The sequence below is a fragment of the Lepisosteus oculatus genome, chromosome 3 (assembly GCF_040954835.1).
Source record: "Lepisosteus oculatus isolate fLepOcu1 chromosome 3, fLepOcu1.hap2, whole genome shotgun sequence".
Classification (NCBI taxonomy): Eukaryota; Metazoa; Chordata; class Actinopteri; order Semionotiformes; family Lepisosteidae; genus Lepisosteus; species Lepisosteus oculatus.
In genome coordinates this window covers 38,292,792-38,319,479 of record NC_090698.1, presented here as the reverse complement: position 1 = coordinate 38,319,479, position 26,688 = coordinate 38,292,792, and the positions used below count along the sequence as shown (strand labels likewise).

General features: G+C 37.0%; 1 protein-coding gene across 3 annotated transcripts in view; it reads left to right on the top strand.

Moving 5' to 3' along the window:
- Positions 1 to 26,688, top strand: part of snx18a (sorting nexin 18a) — a 62,294-nt gene that overhangs the window by 18,837 nt on the left and 16,769 nt on the right. For 2 of the 3 annotated variants that reach the window (XR_011189073.1, XR_011189072.1), the window contains exon 2: positions 23,440 to 23,616. Coding sequence is in view for 1 of the 3 variants with exons in the window: in XM_006626743.3 (XP_006626806.1) it covers positions 7,790 to 8,043 (254 nt within the window). In the remaining 2 variants the exon portion in view is untranslated. Of the gene's footprint in view, positions 1 to 7,789; positions 10,431 to 23,439; positions 23,617 to 26,688 lie in introns of those variants that run through there. The other variant, XM_006626743.3, reaches the window with a different exon arrangement.

Genomic DNA, 26,688 nt, shown 5'->3' with positions numbered 1-26,688 from the left:
GGCTTCCCTATGACCCTGTATTGAAAGAAGCAGTTAGAAATGGATGGGATGGATGTTTCATTCATCTTCATTTTATGGTCAACTAATAACAAGATGGTATAGATAAAGCAGTTGAGCCAAGACAGTGGGTTAATGCACCTGCTCTTACAAACACTGCCAAGGGACCTTGGTCAAGCAGTTAGGACTTCAGTTTAACATCATATACAAAGGACAACACCTCCTACGACACAATATTCGAATGTATAGTATAATGGGACACTAGTCTGGAAACTATTGAGTCAGGGGAATGGTGGCAACTACTGATCCACTAAATCTACTTACTCCAATCAGTTTTTCCCTTTAAGATCTTCCATTCCATTACTGACAATGCCCAACCTTGGGCTTCTTAGGTCTGACAAAATCAAGCTACAAAGCTACAAAAAGACTGGGTCTTTGTCACAAGAATGACATTTTTTTTTTTCAGGCTGCTATGAGACTTTCCTTTTACTACATCTTAAGTTGTATTTCAGTAACCTAGTTTAATAACTTGAAAAAAGCTTAAATTGTTTGCTCATTATAAAACTCACAAGGGTGAGTCACTTGTCAAAGCCTCTCCCTTTGCAGCTTTAACAGTGCTAAAACTGTTCTTTAACCTTTAGTGAAAATTTCATTACTACAAAGCTTGTAACATGGTCACATTGAACTTCTGCTTCAGTCTGAGTACTAGTCTTTAAAATTCACAATGGATTTGAAGTACTTTTGTTAAATGTTTATTTACAAGGGTTTAACAGTTGCAAGAGCTACTCTTAGAGCTTTGTTCCTCTTTTCATTTGATGTTGGTATTACATTTTAAATTTAATATAACTGGACAATATCGTAAGTGTATCTTTATTTTGTCAGGATTTTCAAGAAATAACTAAGAATATATTTTGGTATATCCACAGTTGACTTGAGCAGGCCACAATGTCACCATGCTGTATGATTCACGGCGTATTCTATCCTTGATCTGGTTTGGTTACATCTGATGCAGTGATACATATACAGTAAATATTTCTAGGTTGTCATTGTAAATAAGAAGTTGTACCTTGGGAATTTCAGAATATTTCATGGCCTGCTGGTGTGTGTTATGAGCTGTCATGGAGTGATTAAATAAGTGGGAATTGCAGCGAGAATCAAACCAGTACTAACAGTACATTGTTGTCAATTTGGGTTTAATCACTCACAAAATAAAGACTTGTTTTAATGGAAGTGGAAGAGTAGGTTTGAAAACACTTTGTATATAGAACAGGGGTACAATATTTTTAAAAATTATGTGAGACATTATCTTTTTGTACCTTTCACCATTTAATTTCATAGTGTTGTTATATACTGTGTACTACAAGTACAAGCATCTTTCCTCAGTTGCCACAGTGCCTAATTCAACACAGGCCTTGCTTGATGAAATATAAAATACCTATTTATTCCCCTTTTTGCTACAAACTGCCAGACTTATAAATTTGACAAAATGCATACATTCTATATGTTGTCAAAAAATACGTCTTTTCCCCCTTCCAACTTTTAATCACAAGACACGCAACAAAGATCCTTGCCAGGGCAGGCATCCAGGATCTTAACAATTAATGGGGCGTGCCTGTTGGTCAGTGGAACTTTTATAGTAGCTTCGTTCTCTGCCAGAGCCAACACCACCTATTTCAGCATTCACTTGAGCTGCTTTTGAAGTGCCTTGAGTCTGAGACATCTGGGTTACCAACAAGAGAGGAAGATGCAGTCCTAGGGCCTAATGAATTGTGGCTGGGGGATGGGAGGAAGATTCTTTGCTTAAATGGAAGGAAATTAAGGTGCTTTATTTGAGCCTAGCCAGTCTTTCTTATGTATTAGTTATACTGAATAACAGCAAATAAGTACAATACAATACTGCTGTTTTAGGGGGCAATTGATATAATACTGTAGCTTTAAATTTTTGATTAAATTTATCTCCCTTTATTTATCCAAAGATGTAAAACAAAAAACACTTTTGACCAGAATATATTTTCTAGATTGCAGATATGGCACTGTATTATTTATTTGTTTGGTTAAGTAATTAATTTCCTGTTAGTAACTGCTCTCAAGCAACAGTAGCACAGCAGAATAAATGGGCTCTATTGAAATACTGAATGGATAGAAAGAAAAGTAACTTGTTGACACAGTCTATCACAAATCTGTGTTTTGGACACTATAATTTGCCATTGTTGCACATACTGCTTAAAACCTTATCCCATTCTGAAATGTTTTATTGCTTTAGATACAAATCTTTTATTTTGGTTATTTCAAGGGAATATGTAATCTAAGAATCTCGGAGTCAAAAGGATTTTTGTAGAAATTGCAGTACTATTATCTCTGCTTTAGTAGTATTGTAGTTTACTCCTCAATTTGAAAAAGGGGAATTCTGGAAGCATTAAAACAGTATGTGTAACTAACCATATGATGTTTCCTTTAAAAAATAAAAGTAAATGTTTCCTGCTGGAAGCAAGTTAATTGAAAGCAGAGGATATTGGAATTTAGCTATCGGGGAAGCAGTTAACTGTAATAGTAAAATCACAACAAAGTCAAATATGCAATAATATTCCACTCATAAGTACGAGTGTAACAAAATTCTAGTGCACAGAAAAGGGATGTTCATGTTCTTGAGTACTAAGAAAGAAAAATTCTAGTCCTCTTTTCTTAGTCCTAGACCCAAACACATTTCTCTGATAATTCCAGTTATTTCTCTGATATTATATAGGAAATAAAAACCTGGGCAGTAAGCAGAATTTCAGGGGGACAGGACACAGGGTTATCTTTATTTATTTGCTGTCTCAGCTTTGTAGGAATCTTCCGCTGGGGTCTTGATTTAAACTCATTTGACATTTGCCAGCATATGATTAGTGGTTGACTGAAGTGCATATTACAAGTCAATGCTTTTTTAAAGCTAACCAGGGGTTAACTTTGTGACCATAGGTATGTTGAACTGCCTGCCTGCTAGAAGAGGGTTAGCATACTAAAATGTTACAAGTCTGAACACCTCAGAGGTGTTGATACTAAATATTTTCACTTCAGAAATCCCTTTTTTCCATGTTTCTAAATTCTAAAACCAGTTCTGTGTATTTGGTACAGAGAAGAAGCTTCTGATATTTACAAGACAAATTTAGAAGAAATAATAAGACAATTGTAAAAGAGAAACAATCCAGGTTTGCTTAAGTTGGAATATTTCATTAGGGTAAATAGTTCATTTTTAAAACAAAGTTCACTTGCCTTTTGAGCATTCATGTCTGGGTACTACCTGACTGGGATCAGGATTCCCAAAGCAGGAGCATAGATATAACAAATAATTGGCAATATTAAATTAAATAACAGACATTCTCACATGCTCACACCTGATGAAGACTTCATAGCCGAAATGTTGTGTTTTCTCTCTTCTCTTTTCATCATGGGATAAACCTGTTAGTTGTTCCTTTTAAATAAAACATGAACATTGGAACACCCACATTTTCTGGTTAGTTGGTTATTCTTTGTTAAAAGCAATGGAATGTGTAATGTCAATACAGAAAACAAGAAACATTTTTAAACATTTTTTTTAAATACTTATCGGCAAAATATTACAATACATTTTACATGAAAATGTGTTTAGTAATTCAAGAATTCAATATGTTGTGTGAAAATAGTTTGGTATGGGTTGTGATTATTAGTGTAAAAGTCAAAATTGATTATGACATGGATTTAAAATACCCGACAGCACACCCCTTTAGTCATAATGAAAACTGACCAGACTGATCATATAGTTTCTTTGCTTCTCTGTCACAGGGAGATGATGAAAGACTGGGGAAGCACAAGTATAAAAAACAAATATTTTTTTACAACCCGTAAACATACAAACTATTATTTAGACAATTACAAAGACTGAGTTCCTGAGTCCATGTTTTCATCGGACAAAAGCTACCCTCTCTTATTCATTCAAATATGGACCACCCTAGTAGCAGAGCAATCAGCATCGCACCATATAGGAGAAATACTGGTTGTTTTACAGTTAAAGACCTCCCACAGATCAGTCTGCTCTCTTAAAATTAATATTACATTTTAATAACAGTTTCTTAAAGGCTTTGTCTGTTAGGTTTCTTTCTCAAATAAAAAAAAATCCCTTAACTTATAAATCTATTTCCAGGCTCTTATTTAGCAGTTATTTTGCTTTTATTAAGTGAAACTCCCATCCCACTGGAGAGAGCAATTATAGAACAAAACAGACCACATATGCATTGGGGAGCCCAACACAAACCGCACATAGTTCCAAAACATTATTTGTGGAGTACTCCTAAGGTGGGATCTGTTGATAACCTCATCTGAAACTGAAACTAATAAGCTGATATGTTACTTTTTGATGATGCAAAAATATTACCTCAGATCACCTCTCAAATTGCTGTAATGTTTTATTTAATCTGTGCTCTTCTTGCCTCAGAAGGTCTGTCCTATTATGCTTTAGATGTCAAAGTGTAGGCCAAATTGCTGGTACTTTGGATCTAAAGAAAGGTGGAATTCACTCACAGGAGAATGAGAGCAAGAATTGTATTAAAGCAATTTACCTCTTTTCTTGCCGACACACAAATGTGATTGGGCATTTTCCTTCATCTCCACCCAATTATACCTTCCCATTTAGGGAACATGTTCAGTATGTGTAGCTAGGGATGGCTGGCACCTACTGTATTTCCTGTTTCTATTCCACTACCACTTAGCTCTTAGGCCATCCCTTACTAAGTAACTCACTATTAACTTACTACTTCACTTAGCTAAAAGCAGTACATATTTTATTCATGAATGTACTGTCTTCAATGCTACAGATTAAAATAATTTACAGAGAATCATAACTAACTTCAATCTTTTCATTTTCTAACAATTTGTATGGCAAACTGGTAACTTTTTACTTTTTTCTTTCTTGATTTTTCATGTGAGGTTTATCACCTCACACCCTTGCTACTTCAAGTGAAAAAAGAAGCCACAACTTTAGACACAAGGGTCAAATTCAGGATGGAAATAGGCCAAAATCAAAGGGCCATATCAGTTCAAATTAATCAAAAAAATTCAGAGCAAGCAGGGCAGAACATAATGAAAGAACACTGAAGATACAGTAGCAAAGTTGGCAATACTACACAATTTTAGAAAATGACTTTCATGTTTTACATATAATCTTTTGTTTCCAAGAAGAAATCGCTTTGGAGCTGCCGTTTACACTTTATATTGTCAATGAAATCTCTGAAAAATCCAACATTGTATTTGCATAAGAATTGCAAAACACTTGAGGGTGTGAACATGCAAAGTCCAGAAGTGAAAAGTACAGAGATGACCCCACTTGACCCTTGTCAAGAGGAAATCTGGAAGTGACATGTTATAAACCTCGCTCTCATCTGCCTAGTTAGACATATTGTATTTTGTTCTAAGAAGCAGGTCAAAGTACAGTAAGTCACTTCACAGGTGGACTACACAAGTGTTCTACAGTGCAGGGTACTACTGGTGACAGATTTCACCAAGGGCTATATGTAAGACTGAATTTTGTGCATATAGCAGAGATCTTATAAACGGTTGGCTGCAAGTACATTGTTAAGAACAATATAAGATGTATATTAACACTATTTTTTCATTGGATATGTAGCTACTTGGAAAACTTGGAAGAAGCAATTCCCCTTTTTCAAATTGAGGAAGAAAATGGAAGAAGCAAAAACTTCTGATCAGCTACACATCCTTTTTTACACAAAAGCATAATATGTATTATACAGTGTATCCAATTTTCTTAATCAATATCCTTTTCTTATTTGCAGTATTACAGTTTGTTTTATTCTAGTTAATTACAACTAGTTCTTCTGCATAGGGAGCATATTTCTCCCCATCACTTCAGTGTTAGCCTGTTGAGTAGTTTGCTTTAAGAGTATGCTATTCCTGCCAAGACATTTTATGAAAGTAGTAGAGCAGTTGTTCAGTAATTTTCTCAATGATACCTTCCTGATGGCATTCTATGTTGTACTGTACTGCGAATTTGAAAACCAAACAACCTTAAAGATCAGTTCCAGACAAATTATTTGTAGTGTATGAGTATTTTGTCTTGACATTATTCAAATCACCCTGATATGAAGTCTGTAGTACTAAAGAGACAGATGGGTACTGTAAAGTGACCTTGCAGAGAACAAAATGTCCCATTTATTGCATGGCATTTAATCAGAATTATTATTCATAACTTTGCTTATACCTAGAAGACTTAGTTATAATCCATAGTAAATGGTATTAAGCGATAAAATGTCTTCTTTATGTGGTAAGACCTTTGAAAGAGTTTTTCCTAAATCATCCAATATTAACTGTATAAATTATTTTTCAATGTGAATTACAATAAAACCCATGATAACAGCTGTTACATAATTTGTCATGCATTTAGCTCATTTCCTGGTTCTTCTTCCTGATTTTAACAGAACAAATTGGAACGTTTACTCATGCATGAAGCATGGGCTTAACAGGTGTTGGAATTGGTGAAATTTTGCTACTTGATTTTCTAAAAAGACAGTTAGCAAGGGTGTTGCTTATTTCACCAAAAGTGGTGTTAATGAACCTAAAGCATAACTGGTTATAAAACTGTGAACAAAGAGGTTTTTAATTGAGACAAACAGTCAATCAATTATCAATGCTGAGTCAGTAGGAAGGTTAAAGACCCCGAACTTGTAGGTCTTGAAGGAGTCCCTGGATTTTAACCAAATGACAAATATCAGCCATTAGGTATGTAGCCTATCTGTGATTACTAAACATAATGGGTTTTTGCACAAATACTTAATATCATATCAACCCCTACCTTTCAGTTTTAAAGAAGCGAATATATGTTTGAGAGATTTCCTACCTTGCCTTCCTCAATACTGTTATTTGTTGTACAATGGGAAATTTCATTTGGGCATGCCAAGTGTCATAACCTAGAATTGAGTGTTTTTCCCATTTCTGAGAATCTTTAAGCGAATGGTGAAACTCATATATATGTTAAGATAACACTAAATGTCTTCCTCTCTTTACTTATACCATTGCCATTTCATAGAAGAAGAAGAAATAAACTGATTTCACATAGTTCATTACTTCTGTGTTGGTTCTGGAAACCATTCTGTAAATCAAATTTTACTTGGCAAATTTCACTCTTAAGCTATCTGCACTGTTTTTTAATTTTTACATATTTACTATTTTCTATCGAGAGTAGCGGAAATTATTTAATGTCATGTTCTACTGCCATAAGTCATTTTCACTTATGTATAATTTATACAATCAGAATTTTTAATTTATGATGGTTTTATGTAAAGTTGAATTTGTGTAATTGGTACCTAACCTAGGCAGTGCCTGTATAGATGAACAAACATTTCTGCTTTAACCTTTCTATAGGGAACTGTTCCATACAGACTTTTATCACTATTGTCTGTTACAGTCACGCATTTTTGTAGAACCTTCCTTTTTTATAATAGGACACTTTGTCTCACTTTGGGCTGAGGATTTTATTTGTTCTCTTTATGTCAATATTACAGTTGTCTGCAGGTATTTTTAAGAGCTTTGAACAATAGTTTTTTAATTCAAGCAAAAGATAAATATTAGAATCATGTGACATGCTCACTCTACTGGAAACAGAATGAAGTCATCCTTCCACCTCCTTATAGCTATCAGGAAGCAAACTAAAACCTTAAAAGCAGGCTAGCTTGAAGAACGGTTTAGGTGTTTGTATTTCACCTGTTAGAGAATGAAATGTTTTATTTACCTGACACTCTGAAACTCTAGAAACTTTTGTCCGCAGGAGCCCTAACCAAAGTGAAGGAGAGCCAGAAGCATGTGGAGGAGGGGAAGATGGAGTCTCCGCAGGCTGAGGGCATTAATGAGCGCTGCAATATCATCTCCTTCGCCACGCTAGCGGAGATCCAGCATTTCCACCAGATCCGTGTACGGGATTTCAAGGCACAGATGCAGCATTTCCTACAGCAGCAAATCTCCTTCTTCCAGAAGGTGACGCACAAGCTGGAGGAGGCCCTGCAAAAATACGACAATGCCTAGACCCTAGATGGACTTTCACCTCTCCCCAACTTGTGGCCTTTCACTTCTGAAAAAAGCCAGATGGAATTAATGAGCATTGCTTTAGCAATACAATCTTTACAGAGAAAAGCACCCCCACCTACTGCATTCAAGCAAATTCTTACCAGCATCTTGGATTCATGACTTCTGTTTTGATTGCCTCTGTCGAGGCAGTTCTGGAAAACGGATTGGTTTGCAGGCGTTTTAGCTCCTCCTTAGTGTGCAGAAGAACATTTCAAAGACATTTGAGGTTCCATATTTGAAGAATAACCTTGCTACAGTAAAATCTGCAGAGTTTTTATTACCAAGATAAAAATCACTGCAGTGTTTGGTAGGTATGTGTGTAGGTGAGTGGAGGGGAGGTATTAACATATTCCTGTATTAGAAAAAAAAATATTGTGAAGGCAAGTTATATTTTTGCTTACACTACCAATGTAACTGTTGAAGACTGTAATATTATAAGCCTTATTTCCTTGTTCAGAAACATCTTTTGATATTTAGTACTTACTAAGCACCCAGAAGGGTGCTCAGATTAAAAGTATATAAACCATACCATTGACTGGCCTTTATCCGTTGCCTTGGATAATCAATCTGAATGAATGTGATCCCTCATAATCTTTAAAAAGTAAAGAAAAAATGTTTACAGTTTACTACCAGAGCAGCTATTGCTACTGTCTTGTGCCTTTTAACTTCCTGTCTTTATTGTTCCTGACTTAATAGTGTGATCTTAAACAATCAAGATGCAAAAACAGAACTTTCTGGCCCTGTAAGTTAGTTTAGGAATAAGAATCTGATGTCTTGATAATTTAAGCTGTCATTTATGATTCTTTCCCTTTGAGGAAAATTATAGACAGCTGTTTCTGCATATATACTTATGCATAACTCGGTATATACAGAACAGAGATTAAGAACAAGGATGCTTCACAGGATGGTTTTCATTCACTTTAAACAGTGAAACAGGATTGGAGGGTTGGATCAGCTAATAATTATGAAAAAAAGGACTGGAATGTTATAAAGTATTGGAATATAAAGACTTTGCATGTTTTTTTTTGGATGCACCAGCAATCACTGACTGTGTAACCTCACCATAAATACTCATAGCACTGCCAGTAATGCCAGTAATAGTTTATCCTTGTGGGGTAGGGTTTGCTGGTTATAGGGCTTGCTGTTAACCAAATCCAGTGGTTTGTGCACCCCAAGTGAAATGTAGCCAATTAGTCAGAATCGTAGGTCTTCAAGGCAGAAGAACAGTCGGGCAATACACATTGTGAGATGAATGCTCAATATCTGAAACATTCTACTGTAATTTGTAGTGCAGGAGGCATGAAATACGGTTTAGTATAGCAACTGCAAAAACACAATAAACTCCATCACAGATTGGTTGTCTTGTGTTACTATTGTTGAGGTGTTACCCTCACTACAAAGGAGAATATTTCACTGATTCTTGTTGAGAACAGCTTAGTCAAAGTGAGAAGTGGATAGAAAGATGCAGCTTTAGGTTTGGATAAATTCCATAGAGAGCATTCTGTCAAATTCTATATTATTCCATTAAAGTGCATGTGATTTCTTATCTGTGTAATGCACATTAGATTATTTCATTATGAAAGTATAAATGTCAATCATTTTTTCTCTCAGGTTACAATTCCGGAGTGAATAACGAAAAGCATACCCGTGGTATAATGTGGGTGTTGTTGAGAAAATACTATGTAAAACACTAGGCTGAGCTCTTGGGTTCAAAATGCACACTTAGAGAATCTCTTTCCATGAAAGTCATTCAAGAATTTAGATCTGCAATCAAGCATATTTTTACAGTGAGTGAATGTACAGTATACCTCCAAACATCATTGTTCAATTTTATAGAAAATAATAGCAAAGAGTAAAATTAGTGAATTGAGGTGAACACATTTATCCTCAAGAAATTTAATATAGAAACAAAACCAAATGTGAAATATTGGCCAAATAGCCAGTTGTTAACTCAGAACTCCACTTTACATTTATGTGAATTTATAGAAGAAAATGTTCAGTTTAGTTCTTCATGTATGGAACACAGGAAGGTAAATGGAAAAAAGAAAATGCTTGTCCTCTCTTCATCTGTGATCAGCACTCTTCAACAGTGCTTGAATTGCTTTTGCTTTGATGGTGAGGAGCTATGGATGTAACAAAAAACTGAAATTGTTGAGAAATGTGCGGGTTTTTCTTTAGTACTGTAACTGCTTAAGCCTAGAAGTTGCAAAGATAAAGATCTCTCAAACTTGTAACCTGAAGAGTACAGACCTACACAAGTGAGCTGAAACTAATCTTTCTAAATGTTGAAACTGTGTATACTGCTTTTAATGTTCAGGATCTGAATTAAAAGACAAAACATTTTATACTGGTGTTTCAAATTTCTGAATTTTATCCTTTTTGAGGTTGTGATTTTTTTTTAACAAGGATATGCTGGGTAATTTCATGATGTTGAAGCAGAAAGCTATTTCTTAAACTGATAAAAATATTTCCTGTACTCTTTTATAAAATGAGGCAAAATACTAAATACTAGTCTACTGATTTTTTATTTCAAGGGATCTCTAATGGCTCTGTACTTACAGTGTGAATGCTTTTTTTACAATAGTTGATAGAGAAAATGGATAGTGGGGTATGCAATTAAAATCAGCCTTGTACAGTATGTGGTAAAAGTCATGAACTTTGTCTTACTCATCATGCTGCTGAATACACAGTGCAAGACAGACGCTAGGTTTGGGAAATGAGATCACATTTAAAGAAATCCAGTCTCAAGGCATTTTGCATATCTGAAACAGGAAGTGTGTCAGTCTTTGCAATGTGGAGAACAGCTGACTTTGAATAAATGCATAGTATGACAACATTTTTTTATTGCTGAATAAGCCACAGTTAATATTAGGCTTAAACACTTGAGCCAAAGTGAGTTCTGCATTATTTTAAAATTTTGAAGAATAACTTAATTGTAGTTCACATCTAGCTCTAAGAAAATATATATACAGTATATTAAGTACACCAATGACCCTACAGCATGTGCTCTGACAAATTTTCAGACTGTTAAAGCAGCCTTGTTATGAAGCAGGTATTGAGGGTAGCATAAAAATAAAATCATGGTGTCCTGCAGGACAGCCATTATTCCTACTTAACGGTTCTTTATTGAGGTTAAAACATGGACAACATATTTCACTCTTTGTGGAAAATGTCACATCAACATCAAGGTTAGTACTCTGCCTGGGAGAGACCACTAGTGATTAAACTAGCATTTCAAACATATCATAAAAGCGAACTAGAAGAAAGCCAACATCAGTATCAGCTCCTTGGAGATTATGGGCCTTGGTTGGAATGAAAGGGAGAAAGAATATCTGGGAATCGAAGGTATGTTAATGAGGAAGCCAGAGTGTGCAAACTCCATATTGGTCATATCAGTCACTTTTGCGTTCATTGTAAGATGATCATTCTTGACTATCATTGATATTAGTAAATATTTTCTTTGCAATGGCCTCTATCGGTGCATTGCACAGCTCTGACATCCAGTACCTATCCTGAAACCTTGCCTAAGAAATGACAAATAGGAAAACACTAAGTTTGCAAAAAGATGTATTTCAGTAATGCCTGGGATCATGTTTTCCAGTTTCATATACTGTATGTATTAATACTGTTGATTGGGTAGATGCCCTAGCTGTCAACAGGGCTGTGAATGGGACTAATGTCATATTTGTGACAGTGAACTTTCCATCAGAATGTTGGCAAAACACAGCTGAGGTTCTGTTACCGGCAATCCATGGTTATTTGCTTGAGATATTAACTCATGTTTTCTGTGTTGTAGTAAAACAGTATATAAACTGATTAAAAGCCATGAGGGCTTTGCAGTGTCTCACCTTTAAATACAATTTGAACACACGTCTAATGAGAATCACATAATTTGCATGTGATAACATTTTTCACCTGCAGAACTGGTTAGTCTGCTGAGTACTGATGTGTTACTTGCAATTTAGTGTTTTCGATGTATTTGAAAAGAACTATCATCAGAAATTATTTCCATTATTATTTACTTCATGTAATGTTCTTTAAAAATCAGTAGAAATCCTTTTTACTGCTGTCCCCTTAGTGTAATATTGCCAGAGATCTTAGATTTTAAGGGACATACTTTATTTTTATAATTACCTGTCCTGTCCTCAATCTTTTTCAGAGTTCACTGTTGCATAGAGACATTTTCTACTATTGTTCACATGCACAAATCCTAAATATTAGATTCATGTTTAAATTGTTGGAACAGGTGTCTTCTCCCAGCAACACATACTGTAGAAAGTGATTAAAATAAAATGTAAAAATGAAAAGTAGGAGACCACAAGTTTGTGTATGCTATTATGCTGCATCAAATTTCTGTTTGCATGTTCCGAACAGTTTTAATATTGGATCTCAGTTCAATAAGGAAATTAAACCTAAAAACCTGTAGAAATAATCTAATCTAGCAGTAAATTGTGACTTCAGCCTTTTTAACGTTTTGGAAAGCATGGGAATGAAAACCTTTTATGTGGGATTAGGTCTTCTGCAAATCTGAAGTTTTGGTTGGCTTTATGAATTTATCCATGAAACCAATCGTAATAAATGTCAAATTAAAAAGCAAGTGTGTTTTGCAATTATATCTTTATATAAATCAAAGTTTCTGTCTAAAATACTACTGACTGTCTCTTGCATTGTAGAAAACATGGTCTTGTTTTAGATCATATGATACTGCACTAAAGGAAATGCTTCCCATCTGCTTTGTAAGCTGGAAAACAAATGGTTCACAATGCTGAAAAGTTGCTGATGCAAGCTGAAAGCCGTAATTCTGGCATATGGTTTTCATTTTGTGGGAGTTAAGTAAGATTCATTGTCTGTGAAAGAATCCTATTGGTACAATGTCTGACAGTGGCACTGATAACAAAAAGCTTTTGTGGTTAAGAAAAGTCATTTGAAAATACAGTCTTCATTTGAAGAAAGCTTTTTACATGAAGAAGTCATTTTTTTTTGTTGCAGAGACAGTACTTAATGTGGATTTGCTTGCATGTGTGGCTTTCTTCACACTCACTGTAATAAAATATGAAGTTTGAACGTACCAATTCAAATAATTTAGCTTGTTTAAAGCTAGTTAAATGCTCTTAAGTTACAATACCTCTTAGATTCTGCCTTCATAACTTGTGGCATGTTAGGGGAAACTACATCAGCCAGGAGTGTAACAGTCAGATGATATATGAGGTTTCAGTGACATGGGCCTCTCGTTTAGCTTTTCGGGTTTTCAGTTGGCTGAAATTCCTGCCCTGTACCCTCCTCAGTGTTTGGCACTTCTCCATTCTTAGCACAGGCCAGAGCTGGTATGACAGGCTGCACAATGGTTGTGACTGCAATCAGGCCCAACCTTGATGGGGGCCCAGTGCTGGAGCAAGGGGGGCCGATACCTAAATCTCCTTCCCCCTGCAAAGCAAAACTCCAAGAGGGTGCCCAAAATAACAACTTGCAACTTGCACCAGGGCCCAGGTGAATGAAGCACTGCTACTGGCTATAAATAACAGCTTCCTGCCAATTTATTTCCCAAGTAGTTTTAGGACTATGAAATCTTTCTGCATCTATTATGAAAAAGAACATTTGATAAGATGCAGGGATGATGAGCTGCTTTAAACTCTTCTAGTTAAAAAATGAGGCAAAAGGCCAAAAGACTGCTGGCCTTTTGTTCTTTAGAATTGTTTATTGTACACTTTTCCTAGCACTTTCCTCCTTGTATTACACTCCTCCAAGTTTTGATGCCACTATGATCATGTTTAATTTCTAAATTAAATTAATAAACAATAAAGAATAAGTTTTGGACTGTGAGAGGAAACCCTAACAAACACAGGTGGTCTCTACACATATAGTACCCCAGTCCAGAAATGGACCCAGATTCCCAGCACTGCAAGGCATCAATGCTAACCACTGCACCTCTGTGCCTCCCACAGTTCAAGGTATTTCACACAAAAATAATTCACTGTACTTGATAATTTCTTTAACTGGTAGTGTTGCCTACTCCAAACCCTCCTTATGGAAGGAATCATCTGAGAAGTGAAATAGCTGCAGAAAATTGTTATTAACCCCTTTGAAAAAAATACGTAGAAAGACTGTTTTCATTATTACCACCTAAAAATACTGATACCCTTTGGCATAAAATGCTTAGTTAATCTGATTTGCAAAGACTTTTTATTTGGTGAATTTCTTCTACGTTATGTCTTATTAATTTTTTTTCCCAATACCTGTGTGCCTTAGAATCTATTTATTGCATTAACAATAGCTTCTGTTCTATTAGAAGAAACATACTCTATATATTTATGTTACGCACTGTACCTTTCTCACCTTTGTTAACCTATGTAACACACTGAATGATTTCCCACCAAAATTTAGGTCTGGTAGTCTAGTGAAATAATACGGTAAATGCAAAACGTCAGTTTTTATGTCTGTGTCTGCATGCCACTTCTCTATGATAAATTTCTGTTTTCCATTATCTTTTCCTTGATATCCTTTGATCTGTAATATTTTTTACTTTTGCTACCCTTTGAATTTTTCTGACATATTTCCCCAGTGCCTCAAGGATGACAGGATTGGATCTGATTTCTTTTTCCAGGTTTTTCAAGTTTTATGTCTCAGGGGCTTTTTACTATATTTACAACAGTATTTACTCCAGTCCATATTTAAGAAAGTTCATGAGGGACAACAACATCTAAGAATCAGATGCTTTGTCTTTGGGCAGTTTTGGTTTAACTCATTTTGTTTAGGGGCAGCCACGTGGCCATAGAAAGAGGAGAGTTGAACCCAATTAAGAAAGAGGAGCTAAGCAAGGAGTAGCTATAAGGTGGATATGAGGTGGAGGAAGGCTGCATGAAATGTGAACAGAGGTGTTTGAGACATACATGTCTTATTTCAGTAATGATGGTGATTAGGAACAGCTGGGTGAGATTGTCTTGTCATCAATATCCCTCCCAAAATTCTTGTTAACCTATATGTAACTGCCTCTTTTCTTCTGGTTCATCTCATTGATTGAAAGGAATATGTTCAACATTGTTCTATCAGAATTAAATAAAAAGCCTTTTGCAAACAAGGAAGCATAAACCAGAAGTGTGAAGTTGTTTAAAACAGAAGAATCTTAAAATGTTTATTTTGTGGGTCACCTTCCCTGAAATGCACAATCCCTGTTTTAGAAGCACAGATCCATGTATCCCTTAATAATATATAGATTTATACCACAATAGCTGCTTTTTGAATTATAAACAGATCATTAAAATTCATTATGCAGAATAATCTGGTCAAGTGAAATATCTATTTTGGGCTTACTTGTAGCACCAGAACTGAAAGTTATTCCTCTGTCATCTTGGGATAGATATTTGCAATATAATGTGCATAGAGTACAAATTTTAATGGGCTTCCTTGCACTAGGTAAGTTCAGTGTTAATGCTGGTGATAAGTCATCTGCTTGATCAAGATCTGATGCATTCAGAAATTAATTTAAAAGCAATCAGAAGGGTAATATTCTTTTGATTCTCATTTAATTCTAAATATTATATAGTTACTGTCAAACATCCAGTAGCTCTTAAACTAATTTTGAGAGATATACTGTAGCTACAACAGGAACTGAAAATAACAAATGACATATATACAAAATATACAATTTCTTACCTTCTAAAAGTGTTGTAAGATACCCTCAGTAATCTGAACAACAGTCATTCATGAACCATAATGGTCTCTGGGCTTTTCTTCATTTCCAAAGTTCATGGCACAAAGAAACAATGAAACACTTTGTAATTGTTTGCACTTTTAAATGTCAAAAACAGTTAAAGAGATTTGATATTTCTCCCATATACTGTACTGTACACTCTTTTTTTCTCCTTCCAGAGTATTCCTGTGATCTGGAAAATATTTTGACTGTTATAATGTAAATATTGTTATGAAATGTGAATTGGTCCATTTCACAGTTGGCTGTACTTGTGTGAAAAAGAGTAAGATTAATAACATTCTTAGTATGAAGAACATTGGGATCTAGGTTGAATTATATAGTACATGTTTTTACATATTTTTTCAGTGCTTTAAGTTTCGAATACGGTTATTGATTTTTCTCTCAAATTCCAAAATATGTTTCAATTTTACAGTAACTGCCCCCCACTCTCCCCTGCAACCCTAAATTGGATGAAGCACTTAGAAAATGGATGGATAGGCAATATTTATTTTCAATAAATGTCACACTAACACCCCCAGACCACTGCAGGAAGATTCAAAATGTGCACAGTTTGTTAGAATACTTTTTGCTACAATACTTTATTGTTACAGTAAGGCCCACAGTCAGACAGCGGTGTTGGGCAAGAAGCTCTAACTGATCTAGCTCGAGGGTGACCAGCAATCCACAGGAGGAGCTATTGCACAGAAGGCCAGAAAGAAACCTGCCTGTACACACCCAGCAGCTGCATCACTTCCACTATCAGAGAGCTGACCACTTACTTCATCAGTAGTATCAGTCAACCGTCCACTACTGCACCTCCAGAACCAAACAAGTATTCCAAGCAAAGGGTTCTCTGTACAAGCTGAATTAACCTCTAAATACAGCAGTATTTGAAATATTCCAAATTTTCCTGCTTCCTTATTTTACCTTCTATTTTTTACGTGTCTTTCACATTTAGTTGTTTGCCCAATACTTATTGCTTGACCCATAATGGTAATTCTCCACTCTTAGTTGTTGATTGGTCTAATGAGTGTATTTTGAGTGGACAATCACTTGGTTGCAGATTTTACATTGGAGTAGTTCTGAGGTGATTTATTTTAACACTCAGAAGCTAATGCAAAAGATGTTTCATGTTTATGACGATTTAAAGTGAATACTTTCTCAGCCATGGAATTTGTTATTTAAATTTCCATATGTAATAATACACTAGTACAGTCTCCTGGCCTCTTCTATAGTTATGCTGGATGGATGATTGTTGAGTTTTGCTTACATAGTTGAGGTTTTCTTACAGATGTTTGACAATGTTCCAGGTTTTATCAAGTAACTACATTCAGCAGTCTACTACAGTTTTTCAAGAAACCAAATTCATTGGCAAAATTGACAATGCATGACAGAGAATTCTATCACCTTCCCTGCCAGAATAATCCCCAGATCAGCTTTATTTGTAGTATTACTGAAGACTGTTACAACCACAGGATTGTGCAGCTCAATCTTACACCATTTCCATCAACAGAACATCAGATGAAGGTTGCTAGAAGAAAAGCAGCGTTTTCCATTGCAAATATTTCTAAAACTAGAGTATCCTGTTCAGCTGATGTTTAAGCTCATAGAGGACTAACAAGTTATTCAAATGTGGAATAGTTATTTGGCTAGTGTGTAGTATCTCTTTAAAAAGTAACTTTAATAAATGTATATTAATGCCAAAAAGATGTTTGAAGTTTGCCAATTTTACTTAATAGTTTCTGTTGATGAATACATCTGCTTATGAAAATGAAAGTTGCATAGTTAACAATATAGTTAACTATGCAACTTAACTATATTGTTATTTATAATTGCATGTCAATGGTTACACAGTGATATCTTAACTATTTATTCTACAGCTATTCATTCAATTTAAATTTCCTTAGAATTGTCTTGTTACCTGAGATAGCCTCCAGTACTATAATACCATAACTTAACTGCTCATCCTGACGGCTTTGTCATTGTTGTGACTTCAATCTTAAATTGATTTTTCATATGAACAACCATTATTCAGCCTTACATCACAGGCACAAATTCCTGTAATTTTAAATGGATTCTAAGTCAGTTCTCCCTTAATTTCATCAACACTAGGCTTAATTTATACAAACATCCGTGATGCATACAAATTTGTTCCCCGCCCCCACCTGGGCTACTCTGACCACATCTCTGTTATGCTAATCCCAGCATACAGACCACTGCTCAAACGTGCCAAACTGGCTCTGAAACAGATCAGAGTATGTCCAGATGGAGCTATCTCAGCATTACAGGACTGTTTTGAGCACATAGACTGGAATATGTTCAGGGAGGCTGCTGCCTATGATCATCTCATCAACTTAGAGGAGCATTCAGCATCTGTGACTGGCTACATCAGTAAGTGTATAGACAATGTCACTGTCTCCAAATTCACCATCACATGGAACAAGCAGAAGCCATGTCTGACTGCAGAGGTCCATGCACTGCTAAGAACCCGTGATGCTGCATTCAGATCAGGTGACAAGGCAGCCCTTGGGACTGCAAGGGCTAATCTGTCCCGTTCCATCAGGGAGGCAAAACGCACCTATGCACAGAAAATCCATGGCCACTTCCTGGACACCAGAGACACACGGCGCATGTGGCAGAGCATCCAGATCATTACAGGACTACCCCACATGTCAGTGACGGTGATGCCTCCCTTCCAGATGTGCTGAACAAGTCCTATGCACGGTTCGAAGCGCTGAACGTTGTGACGATCAGGTGCTTTGCCTGTCACCAGCTGATGTAAGGAGGACACTAGTCAAAGTTTATCCACCTAAGGCTGCTGGACCCGATAATAAACCTGGTCACATGCTCAAGGAATGTGCACTACAGCTAGCTGACGTCCTCAGAGATATTTTTAATATCTCCTTGTGCCAGGTGGTTATCCCCATATGCTTCAAATCAACCACTATTATACCAGTGCTGAAGAAGTCAGCGGTATCTTGCCTCAATGACTATCGCCCCGTGGCACTCACACCAATTACCAAGAAGTGCTTCGAGAGACTAGTCATGGGCCACATAAGGTCTAGACTCCCTACACCTCTGGAACCCCTTCAGTTTGCATACCGCCCCAACCGGTCTACTGATCATGCTGTACCTCTTGCGTTTCACCTGGCCCTGTCCCACTTTGATAAGACAGACTCTTATGTAAAAATGCTTTTCATTGACTTCAGTTCCGAATTTAATACAATCATCCCCCTGAAGCTGACAGAAAAATTGAGCTTGCTGAACCTTAACACGTCCCTCTGTGACTGGATTCTGGACTTCAGACCGAGAGACCTCAAACAGTCCGGATCGGTTATAACATCTCTAGCACCATCACAATAAGCACCGGAAGCCCCAGGGCTGTGTGATCAGTCCACTTCTATTCCCATTGATGACTCATGACTGTACTGCCAAGTTCCACAGTGCCACAGTTCGAACTGCATCATCAAGTTTGCCAATGACACGAAAGTGGTGGGCAACAACCTATCTCTTAATGTAAACAAAACAGAAGAGATAATCATTGACTTCAGGAGGGCCCACGCTGATCACTCCCCACTGTACATTAATGGCTCCCCTGTGGAGACAGTTAGAAGCACCAAGTTTCTTGGTGTACACATTGCAGATGACCTCACTCAATCCCTCAATACCACCTCTCTAGCCAAGAAAGCACAGCACCATCTCTATTTCCAGCAGCAACTGAGGAGGGCAAACCTTCCCCCACCCATTTTTACCACTTTCTACAGAAGCACCATTGAGAGCACCTTGACCAGCTGTATCACTGTTTGGTTTGGGAATTGCAACGCTTCAGACAGCAAGACCCTTGAAACGAATTGTGGAAACAGCTGAAAAGATCATTGGAGCCTCCCTCCCTTCCATTTCTGTTATCTATCAGAAACGCTGCATACACAGGGCCTCCAGTATAGTAGATGACCCCTCTCATAAACTTTTTACCCTCCTATCACCTGGGAAAAGATATTGCAGTGTATGGGCTAGCTCCACCAAACTCTGTAACAGCATCTTCCCGCAGGCTGTCAGGCTCTCCAACACCCTGGAATCTACTTGCACCCACTCCAATTTCAGAAACAGGCTTTAAACCCCCCCAATGCATTGTGTATATTGCACTATGTATTGCCTTGTGATTTGCACTATCTGCACTTTGCACTATGTGTGTTCTGTCTACAATATCTTTGTCAGTGTCCTGTCTGTATTTGCACTGTGGACCAGGAAGAATGATATTTTGTTTCACTGTATGCTTGTACATGGCTGGAATGACAAATAAACATGGAATTGAACTGCATCCTTCCAGACTCAAGAGAAAAGCAGCTGTACAAACCATTTTTGCTCTTTGAATACTCTGTAAAGATAGCAGTAAGGTCTGAGGGTCTTTAAAGTACATCAGTTACCATCAGGAGGTAAGACGCCATTGTGACAATTCATACAAACAGCATGATGTATTTACAGCTTTGAATATACAGCATGGGATTTATGGTCTTGACACGGGACTCAGTCACCCCTATCTATTTCAGTGCTTATTTGTAGCTTGAGTAATGGTGTTGGAGAAGAAATTATTTCTAAAGGCCCAAGTAATCTATTAGAGAATGTGGTTTTAAATAATTGCGCCTCTCTGGCAATCCAAAGCAAATCAGATGCATCATAGTCAATTAGCAAATATCATGTACAGTACTTGTATCGGGTATAGCCTAAATAAATGGTGCAACTCTCTATTCTGTACTTCATTAAAAAAAACAATGCATGCTCAACTGGTATGCGTGATTCTTAACTGGTAGGATCACATTTGTTTGTGTATATATTTCAGCCTGGGGAATGTCTTGTTGGAATCTTCAGTGTCACCATATTGTGATATCTAATCATATACTTCTAGTCTTTTCCCTCAACAAGCCATCATCACAGAAACCTTGACTTTTTAAAATACCGCTTTATGCAGAGGGAGAGTTTGTTCAGTTCATGCCTTTGCTTATAGATTTTTTTTCTTAAAACTAATATCATCCTAAGGTTCTCCTTATCTGAGAGGCCAAATCATATCTTATTTTGCCTAATCTAAAAATCCTAAAAGGCTTTTTACATACTAACCAGCAATAATCCAACTCAGTGGCCAATGGTGTCTATAAATAGTGATTAATTCTACAAAGCAAATGTAAACTCCTTTTGTCAAGGAGATATGTTGTTATGGGGGTTATCATAGTATGTTTAATTCTTAATAGTCCTATTTATTATCTATGGTAAGTCAGAAAAAAAGCTAGTGTGTATTTGGAAGTATTAAGGATAATAATCCCTAAAAAGATGGTGCTGGGTGAAGTTTCAGAAAAAAAGGAAGTTAGCAGATTTGGCTACTTGTTCAAAACAGATGCTGAGAACTCTATGAAGTCATTCATTTATACTGGCAAAATGGCATAAGGCGGAGGGCAGTATTTAGTATTCTCAGATGAATTTTCTAGGATCAGATAAAGTTCCAAAATAGTACAAACTAGAGTAACAAATGTAGCACAAAACCAGACATTGAGACCTTAAACATAAGCTATAAATGTAAAGAATACAAAACAAAACTGTTATTAATTTAACTCAACTCCATGAAAATATTCCATAAAAAATAGTCATTTTTAAATGATTAGAACAAAGAAAACATGTAGTACAATTCATTTCAAATTCAATGGAATGTTTTATCTCAAAGGAAACAGTTGAATGTGTGTGTGCAACTTTTAAAAAACAGGAATTGCAAATACATAGAATATGATCAAATAAGAAAATATGAACAGGCATCCCATCCAGGAGTATCCCACCTTGCACCTGGATCCACAGCATTGGATACAAAAATCAGAAAATGGATGGATGAAACAAAATATTAACATTAAAATATCAAATCATAATACATAAAATAATAATTAAAAAATATATATATAATTGAACTGTATAATGACCCTGTCATGGTGGAAGGGCTTGAGTGCACCGAGGAGCCTTAGAGCTATGTTGTTTGAAGCTTTGTGCTCCTGGTAGGGTTCCCCCTTGGAAATTGGTGTAAGCTGGTGAGGGGCCAGACAAAAAATGATCCAAACAAGACTCCCAGGTGGTTCCAGTAAGAATTGAGAGAACCTTGCCAGTATCAGTGACTTTACACAACGCGGCATGTCTGAGCAGAAATTGGCTACATGGAACCATCATGTGGGCTCATCACCTGCAAGGTGTAGAATGTGAGTCAGGCACGATGCCAGTTGGATATGGGCAGGAGCAGGACAGGTCTGCATGGAAAATTAGGAAACTAGCTTGGGATGTGGAACTTCATTTCACTGATGGGGAAGAAGCTGAAGCAGGAGGTTGAAATACATTAACAAGATATAGTGGGTCTTACCACTATGCACAGCATTAGCTCTGGAATCAGAGTTCTTGATCACAGGTGGTCTTTCCTACTCTGGAGTTTCCCCAAATTAGAGGTCCCAGCAGGTGTGTGGATACTTGCAAGTATTTGGCTGGGTACCACACAGTAGGTGTTTGTCCCAGTGGACAAGAGGGCCGTTTCAATGTGACAGCTAGTGTTAGCTAAGAAAAGTCTGTTCTCTATGGTTATTCATCTAACTGCTCTGAGTATTCAGGCTCCTTTGACAATAGGCACAGTGCTCGGTAGGGTGTCATTTACTGACTCTACAGTCCTGCTGGGAGATTTAAAGATCACATAAAAGATGACAGAGACCTTGAGGGGCATGATTGGAAGGAATGGTCTTCCTGATCTGAACCTGAGTTCAGTCATGGACTGTTCATAATGGACACCACAAGATTGCTTATAAGTGTACTTGTTACCAGAGCAACTGGGGCTGAAGGTTGATGAAGGTTGGCATTGTGGTGGTATCATCAGATCTAAGGTTATATGTTCTGGACACTTGGGAAAAGAGAAGGACAGAGCTGTTAACTGATCAACACTTGCTAGTGCATGGGGTCAGATGGAGGGGACATCAACTGGACAGAGCAGGTAGGCCCAAACACACACTAAGGGTTTCCTGGGAAGGCCTTTTGGATGCCTCAATGTGGGGTGAGTTCATCTGCCAACTCCAGAAAAGTTTCTCCTTTATCCCAGGGAAGGTCATGGATATTGATTCCAAACAGAGCAAAATGACCGCAGTTGCGTAAGTGAGCTGTGGCCAGAATGAGCTCGTGCCTGTTATGGGAGGAATCCTAGGACTCACTAGTGGATACTAGCAGTGAAATAAAGCAGTCAAGTCAAAGAAGGAGGCATTCCATTCATTGCTTGAGGGGGGGGTTCTCTGAAGTTGGCTGAGAAGTACTTGTGGACCAAGAGGGCTGCAGCTGTGGCAGTCACTGAAGCAAAGGCCTGGGTATAGGAGGAGTTCGGAGGGGCCTTTCAGATGGCCTTGAAGATTTTGGGACATACCAATCAATGGCTCAAGAGGGGTAAGCGGATATCGCCGCTTACCCCTGGCTGAGGTCACTGAGATCCATAGTGGTAGGGCTGCAGGAGTGGATGACATCCATGGTCAATGCACCTCTTCAATGTTGCGTGGAAGGTAGGGACAGTACCTCTGGATTGCCAGGCTGGGGTGGTGAGCTGCATTTCTATAAAGGAGAACCAGAAGATGTGTTTTAACTGCAGAGGGATCACACTCTTCATCCTTCTCCAGGAGAGGCTGGGCTCACTCTCCGTAACATGGTGAGGAACGCAGCAATCCAGAAGGACCTTGGATGTGCCAGCTGAGGTGGTTCGGGCATCTGGTGAGGAGTAGCAGGAGAAAATTGCTGGGGAAAGAGAAGTCTGGACTGCCCTGCTCAGCCTGTTACCACTGCAACACTCAACAGGAGTAAGTGGTTAGAAAATAAAGGAATGAACATTGATGTGTTTCATTGTTAGTCTGTAAAAATCTGACATTTTGTATTGTAATGCAAATGTTGTAACTCAAATGTAAAAAATGTCCATTACAATAGGATTATTGGTTACCACACTGTAAAAATCATGTATAGCAAGCACTACCACTGCTTACACATCTTTGCAAAGGAGCTTTGTAAATTCCTATTTCCTATTCTTCCTCTTTATAAAAATTTTAAATAGATAATGGTTTAAAAGGTGATTTGTGTGTGTAAGAGAGTACTGATATTTAGAATTACATGCCTGGCAAAGGAGCTGCAATCTGGAAGTAGAGGAGCATTCTCTAAGATCTGTTTTTATAAATCTTTCAGAGGAAATTTCACCCCAAGGCTCCATTCAAACCATCTGTGAAATGCTGTTTCCCAACATTATACCAAGGGCCCAAAAGCCATTGTTTTACACATACTAAACATAATAGACGTATTACTCTTGAACTTCATAAACTGCGCAATTACTTATTTAACTCTGCAAAACTGGACTAGTTTGATCATAATTGAAAGTTAACATTTTTTTAAGCTTTTTACAATCTCTCTGAGGTCTGTGTGGGTCCTAATGCCCCAGTATAGTGATGGGGACACTATACTGTAAAAAGGCACCATCCTTAGGATGAGACAAAAAACCAAGGTTCTGACTGTGTGGTCATTAAAATTCCCTGGACGTTTCTTGAAACCTTTACCATAAGCCTTTACCAATAATTGCCTCCTAATAACCCCCATCTATGAATTGGCTTCATCACTCTGTTAGCTGATGTGTGGTGAGTGCACTGGTGCACGATGGCTGCCGTCACATCATCCAGGTGGATGCCGCACATTGGTGGAGGAGGAGGGGAGTCCCCATTACCTGTAACAACTTTGAGTGGAGAGTCCAGAAAAGCACATTATAAGTGTAAGGAATTATTTGTTGCAAATGGATCAATGATCTGATGATCTAATCCAAACTGTTCTTGAAGGAAGCCAGCTTGGCAGTTTCATGTACTGAAAACATGGATACATCACTTGTTCCACACTCCTGCAACCTTTTATGGAAAAAGAGACCCTTGGTCTAATTTCTAAGTACATTTCTACATTTCATGTTGCTTCCATAGTTTGATCTGAACAAGTCAAAATGAGATCTTACTACTGCATTGTACAGTTTAAACACTTGTTAATACTATTTCTACATTTTCCTCTTTTTATTATCCCTAACATTCTGTTTTTGTATTGCTTTCCTACACTGGTTAGAGACCATAAAAATGTGTGGACATAAACATTTGACTCTTTAAATCATTTTCAGTTCTATCTTATTATTCCAGTATTTTCTTATATCAATAGTTTATGATTTTGTTGTTGCTTTTATATATGTGTGCAAGAATCTCTACTTGTCTACATTAAATTTCATCTGCCAGGTTTGCCTAGTGCTGAAGCTTGGTGCAAACTGGAAGAGGCATCACATATAGTTAACAGAGATGTTTCCCCATTCAATCTGTAAATAACTTTAGTAAAGTTGTTTCCCTCAGTCTTTCTGTTAACTGTGGTATAACTGCCGTGTGAATAAAACCTGCAGAACCGGAATGCTTTTTGTGCATGCACATATTATTTTGCATGTGCAAACTCACCAGCATGCATTTTGAACCTTGGTCGTTTTATTACACTTTTTTTGATTCATAACAAAGAGCAGCCCACTCTGACACACAGTATGTGTGAAAAACATCACATGACAGAATACAAGAAACAGTCAGCATGGCAAATAGATATGGATGATCTTTTAGTTACAGTATCAAGGGTATGAATAAATTTGGAAACTATTGTAAATAAGAACCACAATACAGTAATACATTAGAAATAAATAAGTTGATTACAACAGATATTTTTAAAAGGAGTCTTGACTAAAGACATTTGTAAAGACATCAGAGTGTCAGCCACTCTGAATGTTAGTACATGGAAAAAGAGTGGGTTATGTTAGTACATGGATATAAATGGGTTATTAAAAAAGTAGTTTTTAATGTGTAATTTCACCAATGAGGCAAACCCCATTAAGTCTGCTGCTTTTACTATTGTACTGTATGTTGTAAATTACATTACTTTTGTTGTATACTTGAGTATCATCTTGTAGTCAAACATCACTTTTCTAATATTAACAGTCATATTTACTCTGCTAGGCAATAAGACATAAAAAGTCATGATCTGCAATTTCCAACTAACCTATAAACTGTTTTTTCTTCACAGTAATTTTTTTTAAAGTCATTTTAAGCCTTTCATTAAAAATGGCATAACTGTGCTACGTTGATGTAATTGACATAATACAAAATACATTAAAAAGTAATGCATACTGTCAAACATGACTCATTTGATATCTTTTTTAAGAATCTAGCAAAATGTAATTGGTGAAAGGTCATGAAACCTGTGAATACATCTATATATTGCAATCCTCCAGACACAACTGCTCTTATGCAACTGAAAGACTGGAGACTGGGTGAGTCAGACCCTACAACCCTAATGGAAGGATGTGTACAGTATCTGGAGTCTCCAGATGAACAGACTGTGACTTCTTTAGCTTAATGACTCCAGTATGATAAATTAACAGGTCCATTAAAATACTGTGTGTGAAACCTTCACCTCCCACTGAGCCAGAATGATAGGGAATTCAGCAGCTGTTCATAGGGTGGCACAGAGAATAAGACTGCAACCACTTATACAATTTAGAGAATACACAAAAAGATAGCACATAACAAAACATAATTAAACTAATTATGTAGCTGGCTGTTCTTCTCTCAGGAGGTGACTGCACCCACCCTGTACTGTACATCCGTGGAAAACAGTTGTCATTCCCCCGTAGGTACTAGCTTTTATCAGCAGGTCTGCTGAAAGCAGTATACCTCACAATAATACCCAGATGTCCCAACCTAATTAATTGCCACCATTTGAACCATGCATTGTGAGTTCAATTTTGTTGCAAATCAATAAATTATGCTAAATTACATCAAAGTATTTACAGAATGGCTTCAGAATTTGTTTTTCAACCAAAAAAG